This window comes from Aethalodelphis obliquidens, unplaced genomic scaffold (genome assembly GCF_003676395.1).
Source record: "Aethalodelphis obliquidens isolate GAN/ISIS:26980383/991018 unplaced genomic scaffold, ASM367639v1 scaffold20, whole genome shotgun sequence".
Lineage (NCBI taxonomy): Eukaryota > Metazoa > Chordata > Mammalia > Artiodactyla > Delphinidae > Aethalodelphis > Aethalodelphis obliquidens.
The window spans coordinates 2,055,734-2,079,264 of NW_020837964.1; the positions used below are offsets into that span (position 1 = coordinate 2,055,734).

General features: G+C 47.9%; 1 protein-coding gene across 1 annotated transcript in view; it reads left to right on the top strand.

The window, feature by feature from the left end:
- The window catches only part of ZCCHC14 (zinc finger CCHC-type containing 14), a 58,762-nt gene that overhangs the window by 22,959 nt on the left and 12,272 nt on the right, over window positions 1–23,531 (top strand). Inside the window, exons 2-4 of the mRNA XM_027119038.1 lie at window positions 2,442–2,565; window positions 9,767–9,840; window positions 20,939–21,010. Of these exons, the coding sequence (XP_026974839.1) occupies window positions 2,442–2,565; window positions 9,767–9,840; window positions 20,939–21,010 (270 nt within the window). The remainder of the gene's footprint in view (window positions 1–2,441; window positions 2,566–9,766; window positions 9,841–20,938; window positions 21,011–23,531) is intronic.

Here is a 23,531-nt window from a genome sequence, read left to right on the forward strand (position 1 = left end):
GGGCTATTGCAGGGTGGGCAGGGGCGTGTGTGTCTCTGCTTGGGGCGGAGAGGTTCCTCACTGGCCCGCAGGCCCAGTGTTTCCGTTGTTGGTTGTTGAGACAGCTCAGCCTCTCTCTTCTTAGGACCAGGACCTAGAATTACTTGCCGGGGCAGCTAAGAGAACACAGGGATTCCTAGGAGTCAGGTCAGATGCGGGGAGTCTGCTGCCGTTATGTTCAGTGTGTAGCTGAAAATAGTAACCTCCTGAGTTGTTTCCCAAAGTAATATTTACTGTTTGGAATTTAAAATCTTGCTCTTTGAGTAATTACTTGTACCTGTTAGTGCTATTATCTTATTTAATAGGAGAGAAGTTCATTTCTGGAATACTCTGACCATTGGATGATGAAAGAAACTTTGCCACACCTAAGGAAATAATCCAATTTAGTTAAATTATAAATATAAGTAACTGAAAAATGTAGCTGTCTTGATAACATCTTGGTAAATGTTATCAAATGAATTGACCTTTTGGAGGAATACTGGGTGGGGAGGAGTTCTTTCCTCGAGCTACATAAACTTGCAGACTAACCAGACCTGCGGTGAGCTGCTGTCCTTGCGTGGGGTCCTTGCGTGTCCCTGTGCACAGCAGGAGGCCTTCCTGGCCAGAGGCTGGCAGGTCGAGCAGGCGGAGCTTGTTGCGGGCAGCCTGTGGTGTCGCTGCGGCTCCGTCTGTGCAGGGTTGGGTGTCCTGTCTCCGAGATGGCATGTACCGTCCTGCCCTGCAGGAGTGGTGCCACCTCCGCCTGCTCCAGGCCCTCTGCCTCTGCCTGATGCCCCGGGCCCGGGCTTTACAGAGCAGGGCATGGGGCTGTGCTGCCGCCCACCTGCTGTCCAGGTAACAAGGAGAACCAGGGACAGTGAAGGCCAGAGAGCTTCCTGACACGGGTCAGGGTTGGGACCAGAAAGGCATGCTCCACTTTTTCCCAGATCTTCTCCTTTGTTGTGTATGTAGCATGGTGTTTCTCCACCTTTTTTTTAAAAATTCATTCATTCATTTTTGGCTGCGTTGGGTCTTCGTTGCTGGGCGTGGGCTTTCTCTAGTTGCAGCGAGCGGAGGCTACTCCTTCGTTGCGGCGCGCGGCCTTCTCATTGCGGTGGCTTTTCTTGTTGTGGAGCACGGGCTCTAGCACACGGGCTTCAGTAGTTGTGGCTCGTGGGCTCAGTAGTTGTGGCTCACGGGCTCTAGAGCGCAGGCTCAGTAGTTGTGGTGCACGGGCTTAGTTGCTCCACGGCATGTGGGATCTTCCCGGACCAGGGCTCGAACCCGTGTCCCTTGCATTGGCAGGCGGATTCTTAACCACTGCGCCACCAGGGAAGTCCCTCTCCACCTTTTAAAACTCACCTCTTTTGATAAACTTTAAAATTTTAATTTTTCTCTACTGTCCTTTGAAATTTTGATGTACATTAAATTGTGAATATGAAGACATTAAAGCATTGGTCCTTTTTATTCTTTTAAATCCTACAAGTAGTAAATATATTTGGCTATAAAATTTTCAAATACTGGTCATTATTACAGGGAAAAAAAGAAAGTTATTGCACCCTCCCCACCCTGCCCAAGAGAGCCTCCTCTCATGTCTTGAAATCACGTACGGTTACGAGTTTGCCGTAATCCTTCCGGGCCCTGACTGTTTATTTACACATGGACACGTTCACTGTAACCCTAAGACGGGAGGGGGCAGGGAACACTCCTTCTGGCTTGTTTTGGACACTTGGTCTAGGTGAGCTTTCCTTATCGTGCAGAGTGGGGATCTGTGGGCAGCAGTCCTTTATTTATTGGGTCTCTATCAGTAGCTGTTTAAGGTGTTTTCAGTATCTTACTATTACAAATGCTGCAGTGAGCGTCCCACCCCACATCTTTCTCACGTGTAAGTACTTCGTATGACAGATTCCCAGAAATGGAATTGTAATTTTAGAATCTGCTTTTTAGAAATGTACCCCCCCAATACATCAAGTTGTATTCTGTTCTTTACTGGGTTTTTTTAGAGCATTTTATTATTTTTTTTCAAGATTTATAGAAGGACTGTATTAAGTTCTGCTGTGTAATTAATTTTATAGGAAACTCTATGATTTAAAGAAATAAAAAATCAGGTTGTACCTCACATATAGGTATATGATTCCTGATGGCTTGGTTAACAGTTTCTATCCAGCGAGTGAACCACTGGCACAAGACATGAACTTCCACGTTTGCTCAAACTGGGGATGTTTTTAAGTTTCAGTGGTGAGGAGTGGGTTGGTGAAATTTTTGTCTTTTGCTGGAAGTGCTTTCTAGTTGCACTAGCAATACACATTTTATAGAAAAGTTTGAAGATACAATAAACTTAAATGTCTTTTAAATAAAAATGGAAATCATTCCATATGAACTACATGGAAGAAAATAAGATGTTTCTATTTTTGTCCCCTGAGGTCACTCCCAGGACGGAGACCCCCGTCAGCAGTGTCGGTAACAGTTTGGAGAACGCCCTGCACACATCCGCGCATTCCACTGAGGAGTCGCTGCCCAAGAGGCCTGGAGGGAAGCACTCCAGAGGTGAGCGCTTGGTCTGCAGGGTCAGAGGGGAGCAGCGTCGGATGTAGGGGGAGACGTTCGCAGTGGCGTTTGGTTAAATGCTCTCAGATCTTTGGGGATGCTAGTCTTAGTAAGATGTACTCTTTTTCTAAATTCTGCAAGTTACACACGAGTGGATCTCGGCTGTAAACATTTCACATCTTGATGTTTATTAAGGGGGAAAAAGTGAAAGTTGTTGTGCCCCTTCCCGACCCCACACGGCAGTGGGTCCTGAATTGTAGGGCAGCGCTGCCCTGTAGCGCTCTGTGTAGTAACGGTATGTCCTCTCTGCACTGAGGCAGTTGCCACCAGCCACACGTGCCTTCCGAGCCTGGAAAATGTGGCTCACGCGAGTGAGGGCCTGAACTTTTAGATTTGTTTCATGCAGTTGCACTAGCTCAGTGTGGACAGTGCACCTCTGGAGACGGCAGGGCACGTCTGGGAGGAGGCCGAGCTCCCTGGTTCTTGAAGGTCTGGCTTTGTGCAGCCACACTAGACACAGAGTCAGGCTGGCTGTCCCCCGGCCAGCTGTGTGGGGTTTGGGGGGCTCGCTGGGGAGAGACAGGGCTCTCTGGGCCTCCTGGTCTAGAGCCAGGCGCGGGTGCCTGGAAACGCGCTCGGTGTGTGTGTGGGGAAGATCACGCTCCTAGCAGCCCTGGGAGTGCATGGTCGGCTCACCTGTGGCTCAGCTGGAGGGTCAGTCTTTCTGAAGACACAGCAGGACCTCAGTTTCCGGGTGGGCGGTTGTCGCTCACTCGCTCCAAGGGACTTCTTCCTTGCATGTGTCGCCCAGGGAGGAGCACCTCCCGATGGGGCGTTGCTTCCTTTGTCCCCAGCCCGTCCCCGCACCTTTGGAGCCTGTGTCCTACACCCTCACAGTCTTAAGGGGAAGGCCTTTCCTTCACCATTGTGCTTTTTCCTGTAGGCACAATTATCAAGACCCCCTCGTTCCTGTTTTTTAATATAATTGCCAGTTGAACGGCTGTGTCTGTCACTCTCTTGCCGATGTGCCTGGGTGCGGGAAGGCAGATCTGTGGTAGGACCGTTATTGTCTGCGCTCAGACATCACAATCCTTAGAGAATAGGCAGACCTTGCTAATTATCTGTGGTATTCTCCAGCCAGTGGTCATGGGGATGATGGTCTCCTCCGCCCAGAAATTGACCAGCAGGTAAACCTGGTTTTGTCGTTCGCACTTTCCCCGGTGCCCTGTTACTGCTCTTCGGAAAGTCTGAAGCCACTCTGAGTGTTATTAAAGTTTTCTTGCTGTCTTTTCTGTATCCCACTTCTGTTGTGGGTTGTCTCTGCTTCTTAGAAGTTTTCAGTGACACAATTTAGCTTGTAAAGAGGTCAGATTTTTGTATTTCTTCAGTACTGAAGCTCAGGGGACAGCAGTAAGGACAATCTGAAACCCTGACTGCTCTTGTCAGGTGGTGTCCAAGCTCGTTACATACATTAACTCATCTGATCTTCCTAAGAACCTGTGGGGCTCAGGTATGAGCTGGTTCATTCTAACAACAGTCCCCATTTCACAGACAGGAGAACTGAGTAACAGATAAGCAGTGTTCCTAAGATAAGCTGGGATCCCAACACTTGTGTTAGAAGAGAGTAGAAAAGGAAACTCAAGTACACATGAAGTGAAAGCATTACCTTTTTCTCTGTACTATTGATTGTGAAGATTTTCAGGTACAGCCTTCCTCGGGAAGCCACTTGGAGTTTGTGGAAGCCCGCCAGGTGATGCCGCAGTCCCACAGAGCACGTTTTGTTCAGGGATTAAATAACTGCGCCCAAGGTCACGGAGCTGGAAAGTGTCGTGTTTCAGACAGCCTGTCTGACTGCAGAGCCCCTTGGCTTCCCTGGCCCTGCCGAGTGGGTTGTGGGTCTGTCCTCTCTGCCCTGGCCTCCTGTCACCCGTCTCCGCCATGGCACAGCTTCGTCCAGCACAGGTGCTGTCATCCCTGGGCCTTGACCCTCGTGTCGCTCTGCCCGCTGGGCCCTTCCCTTTGAGGTCTAGCCCCACAGCACTGCTGTGAACTGTGTCCTTTTTCCATCACTTACGGCTGCTCCTGTGCCTCGTGCGTACTAAGGCTGAATAAAACGTTTGCCTTAATACATAAGCAAGTGAATTCCTCAGGCCCCTAGGTTCAAGTGTGTATCACTAACCATTCCAATGGAATGTGTGTTCATTTCCTACTTTTGCTACTTTAGAAATATGTTCTATCAGCTTTATGTTTTCTGGATCATGTACTGCTTTTGTTTCTATATTTCTGGAGAACTAACAAATCAAATTAATGCAAGGTAGCTAGATGATAAAAAAATCAAAGAAAAATAAGTTACAGAGTTCTTAAATATAACATGACCTAAAAAGATGTAGGAAAGAGGATCAGTTTAATCAGCATAGTAGTGTATGTTTGAATTTTAAGGACAGTTAAAAGAAGCAGTGTTTTTAAAAAATTATTCCCATCAACACAGACAACTAAATGAAAGTGAGAAAGTAACTTGATATTTTAGGAACGTCATTATTCACCTGAGACTTTTAAGAATACAGGTTTTTAAGTTTTAGATGAAAACTGGATTTCAGTAATAACGATTGTAAAGCTGGAGGCATCTCAAATATTAGTCTGGTTTAGTGTCTTTAAGTATGAAGACACTGAGCACCGTTGTATACAACTCGAGAGAAGACGGTGTTGTGCTGGAACATGACTGTTTCCGTCTTTGCCTTTCCTCGTGAATAATACCCTCTTTACTGTGCTTTCTTTTGGCACAGTTTTGGTAATTTGTGGTTTCTTGTTATTGAGTGTACAGAATTAAGCTATTTCATAAAGATACTTTGAAATCAAGTAAAACACATAATTGGCAGAAAACTACCAACCACCCGGTTTTTTCCAGAAGACTTTAGGGAAAATGTTCCAAAAGAGGGCCGCATTCTTGGGACATATTAAAGCCATCGTCTCTAGGTGTCGTGTTCTCTCGGTGTGAGGCGGCCGGCCATCAGCTCCTGTAGATCGTTTGAAGGCCCTTGGTGGCCCTTAGGCTGTGGCGGTTTTCGCAGGAGCTCCCCGGGCTGAGGTCCGGGGAGTGGTTTTCTGGTCCATCTGTGAGTCCGCCAGACCCCGCTCAGGCCTTTGGGGACGCTTGCCTGGGCTCTCACTGCGGGGCCTTTTACAGTCTCTTCTACGCACATCTCCCTCCCTCCTTCCTTTTTCAGTTACGTTAGTGTTCTGGTTTTTAAATTAGGCATTGATCCAATTATAAAAATGGTAGTTCAGTGCAATTACACATCTTAGTGAAGGCGGTGTGCTCTAACTTGTAAGATTTGAGGAGAATTCCTAGTGTACGTCGTGAATAAGAAAAGAAGAAAGGTTTGAACACACGAAATGTTAAAAGCAGACAGCACACCACCTTGCTCTTTGCATCTCTACGTGAGAGCAGGCTGGTGGCCTCAAGTCCCGGGTTCCCAGCCCTGGGTGCCCTGCCCTGAGCCTCTGCACAGTCTGGACCCCAGCGAGGCTCACGTCCTTCCCAGCCCCCTAGCGCTCTTCCCATCGCGCCCGTTCGGGCTCGGGGTCTTTCCAGTTGGTGCTAATCCTGTCTTAGGATGTGTTCTCTCCCTGCAGGTGATGGTTTGGTATCTAGCCCCTCAAGTTGACACAAGTTTGCTGGCCCTTTTCAGAAAGTACTTGCTGGCCCTTTTCAGAAAGTACTGAGACTTCGTGTGTGACAGATGACACAGTCTGCAGGGCTCACGAGGGTGGTGGGAGGGAGGGAGGCCGCATTATCTACCAGTAGACTTTAAGTGGGTCGTCAACAAATTTATATGCGTGTAGGTAAACACTCTAAAATTATGAAACCGCATTACAGAAATTTGGCAGGTAAACTACCCATAATTCCACAACCAAACACAATTAACCGTATCATTTTTTTTTTTTTCCAGTACGTGGGCCTCTCACTGTCGTGGCCTCTCCCATTGCGGAGCACAGGCTCCGGACACGCAGGCCCAGTGGCCATGGCTCACGGGCCCAGCCGCTCCGCGGCATGTGGGATCCTCCCGGACCGGGGCACGAACCCGCGTCCCCTGCATCGGCAGGCGGACTCTCAACCACTGCGCCACCAGGGAAGCCCAACCCTATCATTTTTGATAATTTATTTTTAGTCTTTCTTTAACATTTTAAACAACTATAATCATGTTATACATACAGTTTATAATTTTTCAGGTAATATTATAAGCATTTTTCATGTTTTAATTTTTATAAACATAGTCTTTAATAGTTCCAAAATCGAGAGTATGCTTACACACCTTTGAAGCCCTCCCGGTTCAGCACCCCCCAACCGCCCCTTGTGTTAGCCACCGTCGCCACTCGCATCTGCTACAGAAGTCCGTCTGCACGATCTTTCCCACCCGCCTTGCCCCCGCCCCAGCAGGCCGTCCTCCCACCCTCAGAGCCCCGAGTGGCCACACAGTGGGCGCGGCACCAAGAGACAAGCAGCAGAACTCGTCAGCCGGCCGTGTATGTGGTCCAGAGCCATGCTGGCAGTGCCAGGGCCGCTGCAGCTGCCTGCAGAGGGCCGATGGCGCGGACACAGAACACCGCGTCAGGTGGGCTGGTGATTCTGAAGAGGTCTCACAAGCATTTCAGTCCTGTGGTCCAAAATGCCTCTTTTATTTGAAAACAGCTGAGTAACATTCATCTGCTTTTCACATTTTCCTGTCCAGATATGAGTCACTTCCCGCTTTCAGTCCAGTTGGGGTTTTTTTCTTTTTTTTCATAAATCCTCATACTCAGTCCTGGAACTTTTAGGTACACGTTGGTGTTCTGTGGCCTGGGAAAATGCCGAATAACATTTTTCTGTATTCATTGACTTTGTATATTCTGTTGTTTAAAAAAGTAAAGGATCTGGATTAGGGTGAGGTCATTGTGGGTAAGTTTTTAAAAATAGTGATTGGGAAAACATAAGAGCTGTTTATTTGCTGACAATCTGACTGGGGAAGTCAGACAGGAACAGTGAGTAGTTTCACTGAGTGAGGTCGGGCGGTGCACAGCTGCTAAATGTAGTGTTTTCTTTGTTTTGCCAGAAAGGAAGAAAACATTCTTATTTTTTTTTTTAGAGTAATTCCTTCCTGTGAGCTATTTTAAGCTAAAACTACTCTAAACCAAATGGTTTCTAGTGTCTCCCAAGGTCCATATCAACCCCGATGCAACTTTATAAAATTAGGGAGACTCGTGAGGAAAGTTGAGGGCGTGAAAGCGCTTTTCCCCAACAGGCCGTAACCTCTGCGAGTGCGAGAACCCATGGACGGTGCTGATCGCTGTGTGCCCAGCCCTTGGAACACAGCCCGGGACACAGCAGGAGCTTTGTAAGACGAGTTGGTGAATGAACAGTTGTTGGTTTAGGGCAGGGATTGGCACCCTTTTTTCTGCAAAGATCCAGAAAGTCAGTATTTCTGGCTCTGGGAAGCGTGCGGAGTCTGGCACCGCCGCCGGGCTCTGCTGTCGCGGGGTGGAGAGCACCCATTGACGGTACGTCGGCCCACGGCGTGGCTGTGTGCCCCGGAGCCTGTTTACACAGGCAGACAGGCCGAGGGCAGCCTGCAGCCTGCCTGCCCCTCGCTTAGAACAGTGCCGCCCAGTAGAGCTCCCTGGGATGACCGGGCTTCTGTGTCTGCTGCAGTATGGTAGCTGCTAGCCACGTGTGGGAACGCTTAAAATGCGGTTAGTGCAACCGAGGAGTGAGATTTTTAATTTTACTCAATTGTAATTAGTACCAACTTAAGTGGTCCCGTGTGGTCAGTGGCTGCAGCAGTGGGCAGTGCAGGGTTAGAACCTTCCCCAAAGCCCGGTGCACAGAGCTGCTCGCTGCTCTCTGGGGTTCTCAGACGTGTTAGGGGAGGAGAGAGTTCTGTGGCCAAAGAAATTGAGGAATTGTGGTTTAAAAATGTAGATTTATTTGTTGCAGGACTTCTCAGAGCCTTTAATATGCTAATGTACATGGGCATCCTACAAAAAAGGAGTTTCTCAGATTTTCCCTCCAAACTTTTGAGCACAAAGCTTTCTGGGGGTGGCCCGGAGAAAACTATGGAAGGTATGGTCGACCAGGAGATGGGGCGTCTGCAGAAAGTGTAACTTAATAGCTTTAATAAGTTATGTTGAGTGTGTCATGCTAGACATGTTTTGAAGCTTTGTAGAAATCCCCATAGTGCACAGCCAAGGGACCTCTGGAAATGTTGATGAAAAATAGTGCAAGAAGGCGCGTGTGCTGTTCAGAAAGCAAAGCCTCCCTCATTTGCCAGGGTCTTTGCATAAGAGCTGACTGCCCGTGTGCCTGCCCAAGGTTCATAAGCTTGAAGAATCAGTTAACTCGGTACTTGAGAAACTTTAGTATTTGAATCAGAAATAGGACATACGTACCTTAATGTGGTTTGGGAGTTTGGAAACTACATCATGTTTGATAAGTGCTGTTTTATTTTCAACAAATATTTATGCTCAGATATTTGCATCTTAAAGCTTAAGGGCTTAGAAGCTTAATTGTATCATTTTCTTTTTGGAGGAGAAAAAAATGCACCCTTGCGTGTGAAAAGGGAGGTATGCAGAGGTGATGGCTTTGGAACTCTAACGGTGACGACCTTTTCTCATCCCTGTCCACCTGTGCAACTGCGGCCTCTGCCCGTCCTTGCTCTGTTTTGCAGAGGCAGTGCTGGGGGTCTGCAGGGTCTCCTCCGCAGCTGCTCTCCTCGCACCTCCAGCCTGGCTTTGTCCTAGAAGGAGGAGATGAGGAGATGCCAGTGAGAGGTTCTGGGCAGCTGTGTCTCTAAATAATCACTGTGGAAAACGTTGAGCATTAGTTTTTCAGAAATGAGAACAGATCATAACTAATCTTCAGTTATAATTATGGCCTGTGCCCTTGTGCATTTTCAAGCACCGATCTCTTTCTTTTCTATGATTTGTTTTTATTTTTTGCCTGTTTTTTCTGTGTCACTTTCAACTTCGCCCTCCATTCCCGCGCGAGCAGCCTCCTCGTTCCTGGCGAGCTCACCCACCACGGAGGAGACGGGGCCGGGTGTTGGGAGCCGTACTGTGAAAAGTTGCTAATGTATCGATGCAAACTAATCATATGTACTTCAAGCTCTTACTTCATTTTTATAATTTTGTTTGTTGTTGTTTTGTTTTGTTTTGTTTACCTTTACAGTGAGTGTTGAAAAGATAGACCTGAAGGGATTATCACACAAAAAAAATGAAAGAAATGTTGAATGTTCCTTTGAGGTAAGATGCTAAGTTTTTTTTTTCCTTTTCTCCTCTAAGGGATAGGAAGGAAACATTTACCATGAAGTGGTACTTTTATGTCTCTAAATAAAAGACGAGTCTTTTGCAAAGCACTGTGCCACTGCTGCGGGAGACAGAAGTGGGGACTGGGCCCTGTGGGTGGACCGTCTCCATGGTGGGCTTGTTGGGCCTGGGGGGCTGCTCCCCCTGGACCTCAGCAGGCTCCACGAGGGGGAGGGGCTGGGCTCGGCCACAGCCTGGAGTGCGCAGTCCTGTTGTGTTCCTGTTCGCCGTGTGACCGAGGACAATGCCGGACTTCTCTGTGCCCCAGCACCTCCATTCAGTCGAATAGGATGGAGTTTGGGGGAGAATTAAATGCGACAGTTCATTCAAAGCACTCAGTACAGGGTCTGCATATAGTAAGTGGCTGCAAAGATGAGCTGTTGTTCTTCTGTGCCTCCTGGATGACAGAAACTCCTTGGTGTGTGTGGGGAACATTCTCTAGACTGACATGCTCAGCTGCTGGTGGCTGGTCACCAGAGTTGGCTAAAGTAGAGAATTGTGAAAATTGAGGCATACTGTTTATTAGAATCTCAGATCTACGATAACAGTGGCTTAAACAACATCGGAGTGTACAAGGAGTCGGCCCTGGGGCTGGAATGGCATCTGTGTTCCGTAAAATACGTAGGGAGCCAGGTTCCCTCCAGCTGACTGCTTTGACATCTCTAGGAGGTGGCCCTTAGCCTCATGGTCCAAGATGGCAGCTAGGACTCCAGCCCTCACGTTTTCATTCCAGGCAACAGGACATGGGATGAAGAGGAGAGTGAAAGGTTACTTTTACCTCTTTTTCATGGAGCATTCTTAAAAACAGCCACTAGAGGGACTTCTCTGGCAGTCCAGTGGTTAGGGCTGCTCGCTTCCACTGCCAGGAGCGCAGGTTCGATCCCTGGTCGGGGAACTAAGATCCCAAATGCCGCGAGGCGTGGCAAAAAAAAAGCCACTAGACACTTCCACTTATGTCTTACTGGCCAGACTGAGTTTCCTGGTCCCGCTTAGCTGCGTGTGCGTGGCTGGCTGTGTCACCAGGGTTCTGTTACTACCCCATTGTTGTGCGAGGTTCTCCTTTGACCACATGCATCGTAGGAAACTGATTGATCAGTAAAACTGGAAGCAGATTTTCCTTGAGAGTGTTCTCAGGCATAGCAGCTTCTGGTTAGCGTCTAGTGCTTACACTGTGGAGCTTACTAACCTTTCCAAGAGTGTAGCTACATCAGAATACTTCAGGTACTTTTAATACCACAAGGATAAAACCCTCATTTGATTTGGGAAGTCCTGCATCGTGCAAATCACTTGTCACTCCACAGATGTATGGGAAAGGCTTCCCTTCGGTTTTGGAGGTGGTCAGAGCTTGCGACCAGGAGCCAAGCGTCAGCGACCAGAGAACCTCAGGACCCCAGCATCTTCAAGGCCTGCTGGGGCTGGGGAGCCCAGCGAGGCCCTGAAACGCTGGGTGTGTTGGCTCCTCTCCTCTGCCGTCAGCCTCTGGCTGGCGGATATCGCCTGAGGGGCTGGTGGCGGGCGTGGTCCCGGTGCACAGGGCCTGCGTGTGTGGGAACTGCTGAGCGTCAAGCCCTTCAGGTCCCACTCACAGCCCTTCAGGTCCCACTCACAGCCCTTCAGATCCCACTCACAGCCCTTCAGGTCCCACTCACAGCCCTTCAGATCCCACTCACAGCCCGTCTGATCAAACTGGGCTTGGACTCGGCCCCAGTCCACAGCCTCTCTGCAAAGAAATGAGCCTTGGCAGGGTAGACACTTGGCCTCTCGTGGCCTTTCCCCAGAGGAGGGCCTTGTGATCAGGGTGGGGAGGCGGCAGGCTGGCAGGATAGGGTGCCGTGAGTCTTCTGAAAGCAGAGCGGACAGCTGGGTTGAAGTTCAGTTTAAGACGCTTCGAACCCCAAATGGTTAAGCTGAATGAAGTGTATTGGTACTTAAAGAAAAAGGTTTGGTTATCGGAAAAGCTTGCTTTTCCTGATGCGATAACTGATAAAAGGATTCTTGTGTTTAGGAAAGTGATAATCCTTCACTAGCCAGCAGTCTGACTCATTTTCTTTTGGGATACTAACTTGATACGCCCTAAGGGATTTACTGCCCACACTACATTTGTTGATGGTAATTTGAGGCACAAAGGAAAGATACAAGGAAGATTTAAAAAAAACACAACCATCTTCTTATTTATAAAGCACACCGTTCATTTGCGCAGCTTAAACTGTGTGCTTGTTCTCTGCAGGTGAGTTGCACTCTCCTACTCGTAAATAAGTGGCTGCTTGTAGGATACGAATGTGTGATATGCATGTGCTTGGGTTTGGGACTCCTGTCACACTCGAAAAGTGAAGCGCCTGAAGCGCCTTGTAGTTACATAGCTTCGGGCGTTTAACCGCCGTCTCTCTAGCTCGTTGTGGTCAGGACTACAGCTCTGTAAGAGAGAGAACCTGTGGACAGTGGGAGAACATCATTCCATGTACCTTTAAACTTACAAACTTTCTGTCATCTTACATGACCACCCGGCAAAAGTAAGTCCCAGTAGCATTTTTCTGTTTTAGAAATCAACAAGACGAGGGGCTTCTCTGGTGGCGCAGTGGTTGAGAATCCGCCTGCCAATGCAGGGGACACGGGTTCGAGCCCTGGTCTGGGAAGATCCCACATTGCCGCGGAGCAACTGGGCCTGTGAGCCACAACTGCTGAGCCTTTGCGTCTGGAGCCTGTGCTCCACAACAAGAGAGGCCACGACGGTGAGAGGCCCGCGCACCGCGATGAAGAGTGGTCCCCACTCGCCGCAACTAGAGAAAGCCTTCTCACAGAAACGAAGACCCAACACAGCCAAAAATAAATAAATAAATTTCAAAGAAAAAAAAATCAATAAGACGATTCTAAAATTTATATGGAGGGAATTCCCTGGTGGTCCAGTGGTTAGGACTCCACGCTTTCACTGCCGAGGGCACGGGTTCAGTCCCTGGTCAGGGAGTTAAGATTCCTCAAGCCTCACAGCGCAGTCTGAGTAAATAAATAAATAGTAAATAAAATAAAATAAAGTTTATATGGAGAACACTATAGAGCAGTCCAAATTCTGAAACGAAGAAAACACTGGAAGACTCACGGTACCCGATTTCAGCACCTGTGTTAAAGGTGCTGCTGAGAGGGAGGAGACGCCGTGCCCCGGGGCAGTGGGGCCCGAGCTAGACTCACATGTAAAGCGCTCAGTTGGTTGTTTTGAAGACTTTAGGAGAATATCCTTGGTGGCATTTTTAAAGATTAGACGGTTTTAAAATTTTCTAATTGACTTTCTTCTTTACACCTCTGATGCGATAGATTTCACATAACATAAAATTCATCCATTTAAACTGTTCAGTGGCTTTTTTTAATTTATTCAGAATTTTGTAACCATCACCTCGATTTAATTTTAATATTTCCATCATCCCAGGAAGAAGCCCCATACCCATTAGCAGTCATTCCCCACTTCTCCTCCCCAAGTCCCTGGCAAATACTAACCTACTTTCTGCCTCAGTGGATTTGCCTGTGCTGAATATTTCACATAAATGGAATCATACAATATGTGATCCTTCGTGATTGGTTTCTTTCATGCAAATAATGTTTTCAAGGCTTCTCTATGTTATATCATGTATTCGTGCTTCCCTTTTTTATGGCTGAGTGAAATTCCACCGTGTGGATGGACCACATTTAGTTCATCCACTCAGCAGTTAGTTGATGCACTTCTGGCTTGTTTCCACTTTTTGCCTCTTATGAGTAATGCTGCTATGAACATTTATGTACAAGTTTTTGTGTGGACAAGTGCTTCCATTTCTCTTGGATACACACCTAGGACTGGAATTACTGGGTTGCAGATATTTTCTTCCATTGGGTGGGAATTTTCTTCATTTTCTTTATGCTGTCCTTTGACACACAGAAGTTTTAAATTTTGATAAAGTCCAGTTTCCCTATTTCTTCTTTCATTCCTTGTGCTTTTGGTATTATATTTAAGAAATCGTTGCCTAAGCCAAGGTCGCAGAGCTTCACTCGTGTGTTTTCTGCTAAGAATTGTATTGTTTGTGCTTTTGCATTTAGGTCTTTGATGCATTTTGGATTGATTTTTTGTGTGTGGTGTGAGGTAGGGGTTCGAATGTGTCCTTTTGCATGTGGACGTCCTGTTGTCCAGCACCATTTGTTTGTTTGTTTATTTTACAATTTTTTTAACATCTTTATTGGACAGCACCATTTGTTGAAAAGACCATTCTTTCCCCCACTGAAGGGTCTTCACACCATTGTTGAGAATCCGTTGAGCGAAATTGTGAGGGGTTGTTTCTGGACTCTCAGTTCCATTCATCTCTCTTGTTGTTAGGCCAGCACTGCTCTGTCTTGAGTACTGTGGCTTTGACGTTGGAATTGGGAAGTGTGAGTCCTCTTAGGTTTGGTCTTCTTTTTCGGGATTGTCTTGGCTCTTCTGGGGATGCTGCATTTCCACGTGAATTTTAGGAGCAGCTTGTCAGTTTTGGTGCCAGCGCTGGCAGCAACTCAGGCTCCCGCTGCCCGCGGCTCCTTGCAGGGTGGCCCTGGGGTCGGCTCGGGGCCTGGCGGTGGCGACTGCTCTATCCCGCGGGCCAGGCCGCGTCTGCTTCGGGCTAAGGGCCCCGGACGCCACACCACCCTGGTCAACTGATTATTGACAAAGGTATAAAGGCATTTCAGTGAAGAAAAGACGGTCTTTTCAGCAAATGGTTCAGGAGCAGATAACCATATGCCAAAAAAAGGAACCTTCATCAAACCTCACCCTTTATATAGAAATTAACTCAAAACTGATCACAGACTTAAATGTACAACGTAAAACCATAAAACTTCTAGAAGAAAGCATAGGAGAAAAGTTTGTGACTTAAACAGGCGAAGATTTCTTAGGTAGGATACCAAAAACATGAGCCATAAAAGACAAAATGAATTAAACTTCATCAGAGTTTAAACTTGCTCTTTGACAGGCGCTGTGGAGAAAGTTAAGCGAAGCCACAGAACCGGGAGAAAAACATTTGTAAGTTGCACGTTTGATAGAGGATTTGTATTCAAACTAGAAAAAGAACTCTCAAAACTCAATGGTGAGAAAATAACCCAATAAAAAAGTGAACATTTTACCAAGAAAGATGTATGGATGGCAAATAGCACACATGACAGATGTTCAGCATCGGTAGTCATTAGGAAAACACCGATTAAAACCACGGTGAGCTCATCCTGCACGCCCGTCACAGTGGCTGAAGTTGACAGCTGCTGGCAGGTGTGTGGAAGGACTGCCATGGGAGTGTAAAATGGTGAGATTACTTTGGAAGACAGTTCGGCAGTTTTTAAAAAGTCAAACATATCCCTAAAATCTGATTCATCGGTCCCGCTTCTAGGTCAATAACCAAAGGAAATGAAAGTACACGTTCGTACAAAGGTTTGTACACGAATGTTCATAACAGCTTTGTTTGTAACGCCCCAAATATCCATTATCAGGAGACTGGATATACACTGTGGTATCGCAGCCACACAGTTCAGCGTTCAGAATAGAGGAGTGAATTACTGATACACTTGGCAGCGTGGGGGAAAGTGCATAATCGTGCTGTGTGAAAGAAACCAGAAAAAAGGAGCATACACTGCATGCGTTTATTTATGTAAATTGAGAAAATGCAAAATAACTGCAGTGATAGAACGCAGATCAATAACTTCCTGGGGAGGGACTGGTGGGTATGTTCATTATATAGATCGGAGTGATGGTGTCACGGGTGTATACGTATGTCCAAACTGGTCAGATTGTACACTTTAAATATGTGCATTTCATTGTCAGTTATACTCAATAAAACCTTTAAAAACATCACCTGAGGATTGGGACTTCCCTGGTGACACAGTGGTTAAGAATCTGCCTGCCGGGACTTCCCTGGTGGCACAGTGGTTAGGAATCCGCCCGCCGATGCAGGGGACACATGGTCTGGGAAGATCCCACGTGTCGCAGAGAAACTAAGCCCATGCACCACAACTACTGAGCCTGTGCTCTAGAGCCCACGGGGCACAACTACTGAGCCCGCGTGCCACAACTACTGAAGCCCACGCGCCTAGAGCCCATGCTCCGCAATAAGAGAAGCCACCACCATGAGAAGCCCGCATGCCACAACTTTTGAAGCCCACGTGCCTGAGCCCGTGCTCCACAATAAGAGAAGCCACCACCATGAGAAGCCCGTGCACCGCAGTGAAGAGTAGCCCCCATTTGCCGCAACTAGAGAAAAGCCCGCACACAGCAACGAAGACCCAATGCAGCCAAAAAAAGAAAGAAAGAAAGAAGTTTACCTGGGGGTTAATTTTTGTCCACAGAGCCCTAAATAATTAGGATAAATTGTCCTTTAAATAGGTTGTCTTTTGAACATGGATATAAATAGCTATCGTGCTGTGGCCAGAACAATAAAGAACTTTATTAGGAGTCTCTGCCTTAACCACGGTGAGATGTACCCTCTACTGCTAACAGTATAGGAAGACTCGAGAAGCGGTTTTTTCTGAAAGCTTTCACTCATTCAAGGAGAAGTCAGCGACTTCCCCCTCCCCTTTTTCTCAGCTTTGTTTATCTCTACTTTTAGTTTTTATGTGTCATTGTTTTCCAGGAGACAAATGAAAGGTTGTTATTTTATAGGAAGACATAAGTAACAAATGGACTGCAAGCAGGAGTTTGAGTTTCCTGTTCTTTTTTTTTCATGGGGTTGGTTTTGTTTTTGCTGAAGTTGTAATTACTAGTTACTGAGGAAAGCAAATACAGGAAGAAAATGACAGAATCTTTTAAAATACAAAAATTATTTTATCTCTGTGTACATGCGAAATGTCCAAATTTTACCAGCTTTTCCAAATCCACTGTTGAATAACTAAAACTTCTTTAAAGTATACTTATTACACATGAAGGACAGGGTGGGAAAAAAACATCAGAAGATTACGCGAACACTTGAAACGCCTGTAGATGGGAGAGCTGTATTGACTTAAAAGGAACTGTGGAGCAATACTAATTAAAACACCCATTCTTTTTATGCCAGTCTTTGTGAAGAACCCAGACATTACATTTTATTTTAGTGCTGTATCTTTTCTTTAGAAGTTTTTCATCTTGAAACAGTCTTAACTGCTCTGAACATTTTATCACCATTAGCTAAGGATGAGTCTTGACAACTATTTTTTTTTTTCTTTAGTTGTTTTCATCAGCTCTCTGTGTGCAGAGAGTCCAGTCATTGTGCCTACACCACCCGGAGGAGCAGGGAACTGTTTCTTGTGATAATACACCTCATTGCTTGTATGATAATTAGCCTGACTGTGTGAAGGTTGTTGCTACCCAAGCCATGTGGTATATGCTTATTTAGTACCTTTCCTTTCCGATACTTTATTCTACCTGGAGTTAATTGTCTCTGTTGGTTTGTTGCGTGTGAACAAGTACTTAGAAAACAGAGTCACCCCTGAAGTTTTCCCTGGTTGTGTTCAAATGCATCCCGCATTCCATCGGTTTCGTCTCTGGAGCTACGGCCCTGCTCCGACCTGGACTCGGCCTGGTGCAGTCTCATTGCGGGGCCCCCGTACCATCACCCGCGGGGTCCCTTCCTCCCTCCTGGCTCTGATACCCTGTTCTCAGCTCTTAACTCATCTATTGCCTTGGGTTAGTTCTAGGTTTTAATAGTTGCTCTAGTAGCTTCTTAGAAAGGGTTCCGGGGAGGTACAGTTTCTGGCTTTCATGTTTGGCAGTGTCTTCATCCATCTGACCTGACATGTGACTGGGAATACAGTTCTAGAGCAGGCGTCATTTTTCCTTAGGAACTCGGAAGCACTTCTTATTTACTGTCTTGCAGTGTTGCTGTTGAGAAGCGTGGATCTGCTCTGACTCCTGATCCAGTGTTGGCCCTGTTTTATAATTTCTAAAGGTTTTAGGATCTTCTCTTAGTCCCCAGCCTTTGCACATTTCTCAGAGCCAGGCTTGGGTGTAGGTTATCATCCACTGTGCTGAGATGCAAGTCAGCCCTTTTAACTTAAGTCCATTAATTTGAGTTCCTTTTCTGGAATCATTCCTTTTGATTTCCTCTGTCCTGTTTTTCTCAGTTTTCTTGTTTTGGAACTCCTGCTGTCTGCCTGTTGGACCTCAAGACTGGTCCTCTGTTTTATTTTTTTTTCCTCTATTTTCTTTCCCTTTGACTTTGATCTATCCTATGGAAGATTCCCTCATCTTCCATCTCTTGAAGTGAATGTTTCACTTCTGCTGTCCTGTTTTTAACAACAGAGACCTCTGTTCCCTGGCGATTCTTTTTTCGTAGCATCCTGTTCTTGGCGATGCTGTCTGCTCTTAGTTCACTGAGAGTATCGTTGATAGTTTTTAGTTTTAAAAGCGAGTTTTGAGTGCATGGTCCATGCCACCTCCAGGCTGCCTTGTTCTTTGTGACTGCTTTGCCTGTCCTTGTATTCGACTTCAGAGCTCCTCAGAGGTCTGGTGGCAGGTCTGGTGGCACTGGGCTGCTTGCTCACGTGAGGGCTGTGGTCTGAGCAGTGGCAGGGCCTTTGCCTGAGCTGCTGCCTGTGTGAGTGAAGAAGACGCTGCTCCCCCTTCTCCAGAGGGTGCTGAGAGCTGAGACGGACAGTGGGTCAGAGGAGTTAGACTCTGAGTGTGAAGAAATCCTCAGTATCCTTATGTACTCTGTGCATACCGTGCTTTTCTTTTTTTGGCTGCGTTGGGTCTTTGTTGCGGTGCGTGGGCTTCTCATTGCGGTGGCTTCTCTTGTTGCAGAGCACAGGCTCTAGGCGTGTGGGCTTCAGTAGTTGTGGCACGTGGGCTCAGTAGTTGTGGCTCACGGGCTCTAGAGGGCAGGCTCAGTAGTTGTGGCTCACGGGCTTAGTTGCTCCGCGGCCTGTGGGTCTTCCCAGAACAGGGTTCGAACCCGTGTCCCCTGCGTTGGCAGGCGGATTCTTAACCACTGTGCCACAGGGAAGTCCCCATGCTTTTTTGTGTATGTTTAAGATACATTAAAATCCATCTCAGCAGGTCTCAGTGGCTCTTTGAGCGACTATGGGTGGTAGAAAAACACTGTGCCGTCATTTGATTGGCAGTGTTTCTTCTTGGTGGTACATCAGCAGTGGGGTAGCTTATGATCGATGCTGTCTTGGACGTGGTAGATCACGTGTCTCTAGCACGTGGCACAGTGCGAGGCTGCTCTCCCGTGTCCATGCCCCTCCAGGGGCCCGCCCTCTCAGGGGACTGGGTCAGGCCAGCCTGCGTCAGGGGGTTTCCTCAGGGGACTGGGTCAGGCCAGCCTGCATCACCTGCAGAGCAGAGTGCTGCTGAGGTCTGCTGGTTTCCAGTCCTTGCCCCTGGTTGGAGCAGCAAGTCCTTTTGGAAGTCAAAGAAAAGTATACCAGGAGCAGACAACCTAGAATAGTTGCACCTATTTAAAATATATAATTGTCGGGGAAGCAGATTGTCTCTTTCAGCATAGAATGGTGTGTCCATGCCGTGCTCCCCATTTGGGACTGTTGGACTTCACGCTTTAGTTGGGTTAGGGTGCGTTCGTGCCACGTGACATGCGGCATATTTTACTGAGAAAACCACGTCAGCCGTACTTTGGGTCGTACATCTAATGCTAGAAAGTTCTCACCTTTAATCCTGGATGTTACTGGTGTTTTATGTGCGGAGCAGCTCACTCTCCCCCAAACTTCCTTTTAGTGTTGTTAAAAGATTTAATTATTTTAGACAGAAAAAATGGCGTAGGTGCTTTGATTTTAGTGTAGGTAGATTTGGGATGGCACAGCACGTTCATTCAGAAATGCCAGCACTTGCCTTGATAAATTCCGGGAGGCATAGGGAATTCAGAGATGAAGAAGAGAGGTCCCTTTCCTTGATTGGCTTGTATTTTGTGGGGGCTTGAAAAACATACCTTAGTAATTGTTATGTGATGTGACAGCCACCAGAGCAGAGAGGAACTCACGTGAATTTCAACAGACAGGAGGGACGGCCAGCGCTTCAGGCCCCGGAGACTGTCAGCAAACATGATGGGCTGCTTCTCAGAAGATGAAGGCCAGCGCGGGGTGGGAGGAGAGCATGAGAGTTGTTTGGTGTCTCCAGCCTGTTTTCTCTAAATCAGTGTAAATACAACGCTTTCCTATTGGTGATAAAATACACCCAGTCATTTTATTTCCCGACTTGAAATCCTCCAATGCTCCTTCTGGATTTTAGGGTAAACGTCCTCGTTCGTGGTTTAACCCTTCTTGTTATGGACCCTGCTTCCCTCCCATCTCATCCTGTCCCCTCTGTCCTTCTCGCGCCTTCTGAGTTCAGCTCAACGCTTTCCTTGGCGCAGGAAAGCCCTCTGCCCCGGGGAACTTACAGTCCATTTGTGGAGTCATGAACTAAAACTGCTGCTGTCGTAGGTGCAGGAAGTGAAAACAGACACACCGGGCTGTGTAGAACTTCCAGAAAGACCTTTCTGATGTTTTCTCCCCGAATTCTTACCCCGCCCCCTGCGATGGAGGATGTTCCCAGCTATTCTGGTACTGACTGCCCTGGCCTGTGTCACCCCCGCCCCCAGTTCTGTCAGATTCCTGAGGGCTGGGACCTGGCCTCCTCCCGTCAGCATGCCCCCAGCACTGAAATGTATGGAGTACTTACTGTTTGGATGGGCTCGTTTCTGGTAATCTCTTGATTCCACATCCACAGTTGCGTAGACTGACCTGAACAGAGGAGGTCCACGTGAGGATGACGTGCTCACACACATACCCGCAGTCGGGGTCGTCAGGGACTTTCTGACGCTTTGAGGAGCAGCCTTAGACTCCACACTTGAGTGATAACACTGATCTTTGAATAATTGCGCAAAACAGGAAGCTAAGCTTTAATGCACCTGAGTTACGTGAACATTCTTTCTGTAACAAGCCAAGGGGTATATAAACGCTCCAGGCAAGAGGCGCACTAGGGCTCGTCCCACTACCGCGCCTGTACCGGCCACGAATCCCTGGACAAGTGTGTTGGGAATTAAGTATGTGGCGTCTGTTTTTAAGGTTTGTTTGTTTATTTGTTTTTAAGGTCTTGTGGTCTGATTCTTCAGTAACATCAGTAACCAAATCTTCCTCTGAAGTGACTGAATTTATTTCAAAGGTAAGGTGATTTAAGGGCTCTTACAAAAATTAAAAGGGTCTCATTCCCCACGGTCCACTGGACTGCCAGGTAATTTCCGTGGTTGCAGCCTTCAGCGGGTGCAGTGAGTGCAGTGCCGGGGATTCGTGCTCCAACAGGGCGAGTGGCCCTCAGGGCCACGGTCCACATTCCTTCCGGTTGCGGAGAACGAGATGGGACAGAAAGATGCGAGTGTGAAGGTGCCCAAGGGGTGTTTTGTTACAGCTCAGCCGAGGCTGAGTGAGGGGCTCACGTGGCGGCAGTGGGCAGACACTTCACCTTTTTCCACCTTATTCCGTTTACATATTGAATTTTCCTGTTTGTTTTTATTTTTTAAAGTTGAAATACAGATGATGTACAACCTGTTTGGTTTAAAATTGATTCAAAAAATACCGTTTGAACAAGCTGCACTACTAAAGAATTACCTCTTTACCCCCATGTACACGTGTTATATACGTACACACCTGTGTGTCTAAAGTCCCCTGGCCTGGCCTGTGCCGGAGCAGTGAAGCACTGTCTTTGCCGCAGTTGTTCAGCTGAAGTAGTCACCTTTGTTGTGTGGAATAACATAGCTGAAGTGTCTCCAAAGTGTGGCTTGCAATTTGATTATAAAATTAAGGCTATAATCCCGTAGGAGAGAATCGAGTTGATGGATCCTGTCTGAGAAGCTTGGGCAGAAGTTGTTTGCGTGTGCTTCTTACTTAGGCCTGCCATACGCTGAAGGACGCCCCAGTGTCGTGCTTTCTAGGATTGATTAGTGATCCTCCCCGGGGGTTCCCTGTTTCCTCTGCACCACTTAGAACACTGAATTTCCTCTCCTTTGTGCCTGTCCTCTTGTCTTGTGAAAAAGCGCTTCTCTGGACTCCGCTGATGCCGGCCGACTTCGCCACCCTTTTGTCTGGGTGTTTGCAGTGGCTGATACTCACCTGGCTTGGGGTTCTCTGCCCTTCCTGGTCTCTGCCTTGCTGTCTGTCAGTAATTTTGGAAACTTCTTGTCCATTATCTCTTCAGATATTTCTCCTGCCCCACTCTCTCTTCTTCCGGGCCTTGAATCATGTGTACGTGACCCCGTCTTCAAGGTTACTTACGTTTCTCCTCAGCTCTGCCCAGGTTGCTGACGAGCTGAATTCTTCATCTCTAGTACCATGATTTTGGGGTTTTTTGTTCTTTTGTTTTCTGTAGCTTTTCCGTTTGATGACGTGTTTTAATAGAAAGTTTCCATCTCTCTGATGAAATTTCCCACTCGTTCATGCATGTTGTTCATTTTTTTAAACGAAGTCCTTTAGTATGTTCAGCAGTTATTTTCAAGTCCTCGTGTGATAGTGCCAACATCTGGGTTATTTTCCAGTCTGGTTCCGATGATTATCTTGATGATAGACTGCCCCCTCTTTTTTATCTTATAATTTTTGACTGAACGTTAGACGTCACGTCTAGAAACTAGCCTGGAGACGGGCCTGCTGCTGCGTCTTTCGGGCCGGCGGTGGGGCTTCAGGTTGATCTCATCAGGAGCGGAGCTGGGTTTGGGTTTTGCTGTTGCACCACAGGCCTCAGGTTCCTCCAGGGAGGCCTGCTGGTCCCTTGAGCCTTGAGAGGAGCCTGGCGTGGTCTTGCTTCACCTGTGGCACAGAGGGGTCTCCCTGCTCCGCTGACTCCTCCCTCCCTGGGGAGACTGCTGTCACCTGTTGCGTGGTGATGCATGCGCGGTGAGGGTGGAGCGGTTCCCCGTCCTGCTGGTGCAGCCTCAGCTCTAGCCACAGGGTCGTGGGGGGCCTTTCTCAGCATCCCTGCCCCTTCCTTCCCCAGCAGCAGCTGACTCGGCTCAGGAGGGCTTTCTTGCCCCTTCCTTGGGGCCAGAGGGGTTTTGTTTTCATCTTCCCTGAGAAGCAGGGTATCTCTGCCTGTGACCTGGTGCCGGGAGGACTTTCCCCTCCTCCTCCAGAGGCATGAAGGCATTTCAGCCCCCAGGAACGGGGCGTTTTGCTTGAGCTCCGGGAGCACGAGCAATCTCGTCCCTCCCCCAGCGGGTTACGGGCTTTTTGCTTTGGATTGAGAGCAGGCTCCAGGGAAAGGCATGGGGTTTCCAGCCTCACCCCCAGGGGCGGCTGCATCACCCCTGTGCCACCTGTGCAGACTCTCTCCAGCCTCCCCGCCTGTGGAAGGGAGCTCGGGAATGAGGACACAGGCCCCCTGTGTCTGGGCTCCGGGCTGACTGCTGTCTGACGCACACTCAGCCTGTGGGGATGTGTTCATCCCAGCCGATCTCTTCTACCTGCTTGTATGGCAGCCATCTCTCCCGCGGGCTCTGCCACGGCTGAGACAGTTCACGTGCCCTGTGTCCTCAGAGGGGCAGGTCCGTCTTGGAATTCGGTTCACCTGGTGGCCTTGCAGCTCAGCCCTCTGCTGGGCTCAAGAGCAGGCACAGCTGTGTGGGGTGTCGAGCTTCTTCTTGATGTTGTGGTGGGTCGTTGCTTCCTGCGTCCCAAGTGGACGCAGAAGCCCAGGT